Source organism: Salvelinus sp. IW2-2015, linkage group LG5, assembly GCF_002910315.2.
Source record: "Salvelinus sp. IW2-2015 linkage group LG5, ASM291031v2, whole genome shotgun sequence".
Classification (NCBI taxonomy): domain Eukaryota; kingdom Metazoa; phylum Chordata; class Actinopteri; order Salmoniformes; family Salmonidae; genus Salvelinus; species Salvelinus sp. IW2-2015.
The window spans coordinates 2,917,603-2,924,982 of NC_036844.1; the positions used below are offsets into that span (position 1 = coordinate 2,917,603).

Here is a 7,380-nt window from a genome sequence, read left to right on the forward strand (position 1 = left end):
ACAATTCATGGTCAACTGAATCAAAGGCCTTTGCTAAATCCACAAACAGAGCAGCACAATGTTGCTTTTTATCAAGTGCATTAATGATGTCATTTGCTGAGAGATCTCCACCCTTTAGCATTGGGAGGACATAAGCTGATTTCCAAATGCTGGGTATGGAATTGGTTAAGAGTCTCAAGTTGAAATGTGAGCCACAGGTTAAGTACTAATACTATACATCTTAATAATCATTCGTAATGATACTGCTTAACACCAACCAGTTGGAATGTTGATACATAGACATCACATATTATCAGCCTTATTATAAGGGCTCATACATGCTTTTGACAAATGTGTGTATGCATGCATGCGTGTGTAACCACAGGCCTCTCACCTTTGTTGTGGCGCATGCCTAGAGTGACGGTACATCCGAACAGGCCGAGGACAGATGAAAGCAGCACGCCAGCCAGCACCATCCTCTTGCCCGGGGAACTGAGAAGCTGGATGCCACCCTTCCGGAAGCGAACCTGTGGAAACACGAGTCAGAGAAAGAATAGTGGATGGGATGACATCACAAATGCCACAGAAACAGTTAAGAGGGCCTCCATTCGTGCAGAGCCGTGGTGGATTTTAACATTTATGGCACGTCACATATACAGATCTCCCCATCGGAGACCAGGGTTCAATCCCTGCGTCCACTCATCCCACTGGTTCTCCTACCGGCCTGTATCCCCTTCTGAAATATATACAGGTATGCAGTGCATTCAGAAAGTATTCACATCCCTTGACTTTTTACACATTTTGTTGTGTTACACCCTCGATTTAAAATTGATTAAATTGAGATTTGTCYTCACTGGCCTACACACAATAACCCATAATGTTAAAGTGGGATTATGTTTTTAGCCATTTTTACTAATTAATAAAACATTTAAAGCTGAAATGTCTTGAGTKAATAACTCCTTTGTTACGGCAAGCCTAAATAAGTTCAGGAGTAAAAATGTGCTTAACAAGTCAGATACAGTAATAAGCTGCTTGGACTGTGTGCAATAAGTGTATAACATGATTTTTTTAATGACTACCTCATCTCTGTACCCCACACATACAAATAATTGTAAGGTCCAGTGGTGGAAAAAGTAAAGATACCTTAACAGAAAATGACTAAAGTAAAAGCGAAAGTCACCCAGTAAAATGCTACCTAAGTAAAAGTCTTAAGTATTTGGTTTTAAATATAAAATCAGCAAAATAAGAAACGTCCTCTCACTGTCAACTGCGTTAATTATTAATGGAATAARTAATGGAATAATGGTCAAAATCTAAAGTAACAGTCTGGTGTGGCCACCAGCTGCATTAAGTACTGCAGTGAATCTCCTCATGGACTGCACCAMATTTGCCCGTTCTTGCTGTGAGATGTTATCCCACTCTTCCACCAAGGCACCTGCAAGTTCCCGGACATTTCTGGGGGGAATGGCCCTAGCCCTCACCCTCCGATCCAACAAGTCCCAGATGTGCTCAATGGGATTGAGATCCGGTCTCTTCGCTGGCCATGGCAGAACACTGACATTCCTGTCTTGCAGGAAATCACACACAGAACGAGCAGTATGGCTGGTAGCATTGTCATGCTGGAGGGTCATGTCAGGATGAGCCTGCAGGAAGGGTACCTCATGAGGGAGGATGTCGTCCCTGTAACGCACAGCGTTGAYATTGAGCTTGTTGTCATTGCAGTCAGTCTTATGATGCTGTGACACACTGCCCCAGACCATGACGGACCCTCCACCTCCAAAAATCAATGCGGCTCCAGAGTACAGGCCTCGGTGTAACGCTCATTCCTTCGACGATAAACGCGAATCCGACCATCACCCCTGGTGAGACAAAACCGTGACTTGTCAGTGAAGAGTACTTTTTGCCAGTCCTGTCTGGTCCAGCGACGGTGGGTTTGTGCCCATAGGCGACGTTGTTGCCGGTGATGTCTGGTGAGGACCTGCCTTACAACAGGCCTACAAGCCCTCAGTCCAGCCTCTCTCATCCTATTGCGGACAGTCGGAGCACTGATGGAGGGATTGTGCGTTCTTGGTGTAACTCGGGCAGTTGTTGTTGCCATCCTGTACCTGTCCCACAGGTGTGATGTTCAGATGTACCGATCCTGTGCAGGTGTTGTTACACGTGGTCTGCCACTGCGAGGACGATCAGCTGTCCGTCCTGTAGCGCTGCYTTAGGCTTCTCACAGTATGGACATTGCAATTTATTGCCCTGGCCACATCTGCAGTCCTCATGCCTCTTTGCAGAATGCCTAAGGCACATTCACGCAGATGAGCAGGGACCCTGGGCATCTTTCTTTGAAAAATACCTAGAGTCAGTAAAAAGGCCTCTTTAGTGTCCTTAAAACTTCTTATGGCTGCAATCCCGTTAACGGGATGATATGACAACAGCCAGTGAAGGTGCAGGGCGCCAAATTCAAACAGAATTAAAATTAAAATTCCTCAAACATACATGTATCTTATACCATTTTAAAGGTAATCTTGTTGTTAATCCCACCAAAGTGTCCGACTTCAAATAGGCTTTACAGCGAAAGCACCACAAACGAAGTGACTCCATGACCATATCCACATGTAAGGCAGCCTCCTCCTCCGAACGGGCCACATAAGCCACAGGCTTCCACATACCTTGATGCTCAGGAAGCAGCACTGCTCCAATGCCATCTTTGGAGGCGTCCGTGGACACCTTAGTAGGCCTGTCAGGTTCGAAAAACGTTAGCACTGGCTCTTCAGCCAAAATGTTGTGGGACAATGTTTCCATTGTCCCACTCTCATGTTCTATGTTCCATGAGAACTCTGTCTTGTCCTGAAGGAGTGTTATTAAGTTCACTGTTTTAGCTGACAGATTTGGAACAAAATTCCCCAAATAATTGACCATATGCAAAACCCGCCGAAATGCCTTTCCTATGTGTGGGATTAGCCATCTCCCTCACTGCTTTGACCTTGGCATGATCAGGCTGCACACCCTACGAGGATAGCCTATCCAAGAAATGTGATTTCCTTCACACAGAACTGACATTTAGCCCGATTTAGCTTCAACCCATGCTTCTGAACCATCTGCAGTCTTTTCCAACCGCTCATTGTGTTCCTGAAGTGGACCCACAGACCACAAAATCATCCACATACACTCAAACACCCTCTAACCCCCCAATGGACGCTTTCCATGGCCTTGTGAAAGAGCTCAGGGGCAGAACTTATGCCAAATGGTAACCTCTTAAAGGAATATCTTCCAAAGGAGGTATGGACTGTACAAAGCTTGGTGCTGGCTGCATCCAACACCACCTGCCAGAATCCATTTGAAGCATCCAACTTGGAGAAATAATGTGCGCCAGCCATTTCACACACTATCTCCTCCCTCTTAGGAATCTGAACAGGCTCCCTTTTGATACATTTAAGGTCCTTGGGGGTCCATACAGACTCTCAGATCTCCATTCCTTTTCTGAACACACCCCATGGAATTGACCCAGTCTGTTGGCTCCTCTGTTTTCACGAGCACATAGAGTTTTACCATTCTTCCCAACTCTTTAGATCCTTCCGTAGTGGCACCGGAACTCTGCGTGGTGCATAAATCACTGGCTTGGCGTTCTCTGTGAGGGAAATAGAGTGAATGAGAAGCAATGCTCCAAAAAACACATCCGAATATCTTTGAGCAATCTCCTCACCCTTTTTAGAACMTGTCACCCGTTGAACACTGTGCAGCCAGTCAAAGTCATTAAATGGTGTACATTTAATCGCTTAACCAGTCCCAACGACTCACATGCTGTATCCCCCAAAAGAGAATCATGTCCCTCTCGTACAATCACAAGTGTGTGGCTTCTTGTTTTACCCTTATCAGTTAGCCGACACAAACCTTTAGTCTCAATTGCTTGGCCATTGTACGCTTTGAGAGCCACAGCCTTTTGCATGATGACTGGTTTGTGCTTTAACTTATGAACATCCCTCATATTATTAGGTTTAGCTCCTGTATCAAGCTTTAAGGTAAAAAAAAATTGTACCATTGACCACTTGTGGTACAACCCAGTGTTCACTAGCTACAGTATGGACCTGTGATGGTTCTTGCCCGTCCTCCATGCAAACCACAGTGCCCACAAACAATTCACTTTGTTCATTCTCCTCCATTTCAATGGTGTGAACATTTTGTCTCCCATACTTGTCCWTTGCAAAAWCACATTTTTCCCCTTGCACTTGTAGCAAAATTTCCCAGACAGGACATTTCCTTGTCTGGTGCCACACCTGTTACAATCATATTGCTTGTAAATCCTTTGCTCATAGCGCCCCCTTGTGTCCTTATGTACAAAATCCACTGCTGCACATTCCACCTCCATAGCAGTGCTTGCTGGTGTGGAGCTAAAGGTTTTAATATGCAATTGTGCCAGCTCATTCACCTGACATTATTTCTACTGCAGTGTCCAAATGTAACTCACTTTCCCACAGCAATCTTTCTCTAACTCTGGAGTCATTTATACCAAACACAATCTGATCTCGAAGCATAGATGAGGTTAGGTCTACAAAATTACACGTCTGTGCTTTTAATTTCAAAATCAGTAAGAAAGACGTCAAACTTTTCACCTTGRTGTTGTATACGACAGCGAAACACAACGTTCATATGTCTCGTTCTTCTTAGGTGAACAACGTGCATCAAACTGATCCAGTACCTCCGCAAACTCGTCTTTATCCTCCATATTTGCAGACATGAAGGTATTGAATATATCGATTGTCTGTGGTCCCGCTATAGTAAGAAAGAGAGCAACTTTACATTCATCCGGCTCCTTTGTAACTCCAATGGCAGACATATACAACAGAAACCTCTGCCGAAATGTTTTCCCAATTCACGTCCACATTCCCATCCAGGCTCAAAGCCTCTGGTGGCTTGATTACATCCATTGCACTTCCATAAACTCCAARATTCACAGAAAAAAAAKACAATTTCCACTCCTGGAACCATGTAGTACTTTGTTAGTTACAGCGAGCAAGGACAACCCGCACCATCGATCACAGTTGAACGAGTTTTATTGTTATTCCGCCATTGCCACACATACACCACAGGTGTTGTAAAAGAGTGTCGTAAACCATCACTCAGAACCCCATCAATACGGGGACTAAACACCTCCCTCTGCAACTGGATCCTGGACTTCCTGACGGGCCACCACCAGGTGGTAAGGGTAGGTAACAACACATCCGCCACAATGATCCTCAACACAAGGGCCCCTCAGGGATGTGTGCTCAGTCCCCTCCTGTACTCCCTGTTCAATCATGACTGCATGGCGAGGCACAACTCCAACACAATGATCAAGTCAGTAGTAGGCCTGATCACCAAGAACGATGAGACAGCCTATAGGGAGGTGGTCAGAGACAAGGCCATGGGGTGCCAGGACAACAACCTCTCCCTCAACGTGATCAAAACAAAGGAGATGATTGTTGACTACAGGAAAAGGAGGACCGAGCACGCCCCCATTCTCATCGACGAGGCTGTAGTGGAGCAGGTTGAGAGCTTCAAGTTCCTTGGTGTCCACATCACGAACACACAATCATGGTCTAAAAACACTAAAACAGTCGTGAAGAGGGCACAACAAAACCTATTCCCCTTCAGGAGACTGAAAAGATTCAGCATGGGTCCTCAGATCCTCAAAAGATTATTCAGCTGCACCGTCGAGAGCATCCTGACTGGTTGRATCACTGCCTGGTATGGCAACTGCTCGGCCTCCGACCACAAGGCACTACAGAGGGTAGTGCGTACGGCCCAGGACATCACCGGGACCAAGCTTCCTGCAATCCAGGACCTCTACACCAGGCGGTGTCAGAGGAAGGCCCTAAAAATTGTCAAAGACTCCAGCCACCTTTGTCACCCTAGTTCTCTCTGCTACCGCACGGCAAGTCTAGGTCCAAAAGGCTTCTTAACAGCTTCTACCCCCAAGCCATAAGACTCCCGAACAGCTAATCAAAGGGCTACCCAGACCCCTCTTTTACAATGCTGCTACTCTGTTTATTTTCTATGCATAGTCAATTTAACTCTACCTACATGTAGAGGGGGTGGCAGGTCGCCTAGTGGTTAGAGCGTTGGGCCAGTTACCGAAAGGTTGCTGGATCAAATCCCCAAGCTGACAAGGTAAAAATCTGTTGTTCTGCCCCTGAACAAGGTTAACAGCCACTGTTCCTAGGCCGTCGTTGTAAATAATAATTTGATTTGTTCTTAACTGTCTTGCCTAGTTAAATAAAGGTTAAACAAAAAATACAAACAAATGTACATATTACCTCGACTAACCCACAAATTGACTCTGTACCAGTACCCCCTGTATATAACCTGCTATTGTTATTTTACTGCTGCTGTTTAATTATTTGTTACTTTTATTTTTACTTAACACTTATTTTTTCTCAAAACGTCTTAAAGCATTGTTGGTTAAGGGCTTGTAAGTAAGCCTTTCACTTAAAGTCTACACCTGTTGTATTTGGCTCATGTGACAAATAAAATGTGATTTGACATGAATCTACTGAGTTCAGAGAGGACATTATTCTATGTTTTCGGGAAAATATTCTATATGTCTGCGGAAAAGCACTCTGTAGTAGTCTGATTAATCAGGCTGTACACAATTCATTGATATAGGTGACAATCTGAAACGTATGCCTGCAAAAATGGTGTAAGTGTTCCTTCCAAGTAAGAATTTAAAATAAAATTACATCTAAGTTTACCGTTTGTCCTTTAGCTGCTTAGTTTTATATTGATTCGCTCTGAGAATTACTTTTTGGACCTGAATGACAAAACATTCAAGAGATGAAGGTGCTCTAAATTTACCCATTTTGCATGAGACATTGTGACGATGCGATTGCGAGCTCTCATCTACTGTTCTAACGAACACTTCAAACTACCGTTCTCAAATCCTCACATGCGTCAAGTACAAACATGTCCATTTCTACAACTCCATTACTGCTGTTGCATTAAATTCAGGTGTACACCATTCGTTTGTGCTATTAGCGGCAATACGGACTCAATTACGATTTCGGTTTATAAGAGTGCCTTACTTGTTTGTAATACCTGCTTGCTTGAGAGCTCCGTCGATGTCGGGCGTGCAGTGTAGCTATCGCGTGCACCCGCCACACCTCTCTATAGGCTATTCGGGTGTTCTCAAAGTGGGGTCAGAGGTAKTGCAGGGGATCTGCGAACAGATCTTAAAATAATTTGGACCAAGAGATCCATGGAATAAATTTAGAGTGTAATACAATACATTGTCATATTATTTATCTACAGTTTATGTTCTTAGCCCTGGGCAACATGGGACTGGGAGGCTCACAGGGATATTGGTATCCACAGTACTGCACCAATTTTTTTTMTTTTWWATCAACTCAATACTGTTTGATTTACATAAGTGCAGCT

At 44.4% G+C, this 7,380-nt stretch overlaps 1 protein-coding gene across 4 annotated transcripts in view; it reads right to left on the minus strand.

The window, feature by feature from the left end:
* Positions 1-7,174, minus strand: part of LOC111963796 (endothelin-converting enzyme 2-like) — a 45,316-nt gene extending 38,142 nt beyond the window's left edge. For 2 of the 4 annotated variants that reach the window (XM_023987322.2, XM_023987319.2), the window contains exons 1-2: positions 3,520-3,595; positions 374-506 (exon numbers count right to left, since the gene is read on the minus strand). In XM_023987322.2, coding sequence (XP_023843090.1) covers positions 374-506; positions 3,520-3,522 — 136 coding nt within the window. In that variant the 5' untranslated portion in view covers positions 3,523-3,595. Of the gene's footprint in view, positions 1-373; positions 507-3,519; positions 3,596-7,028 lie in introns of those variants that run through there. The other 2 variants (XM_023987321.2, XM_023987320.2) reach the window with 2 other exon arrangements.
* Between the last annotated feature and the right edge of the window lie 206 nt (positions 7,175-7,380).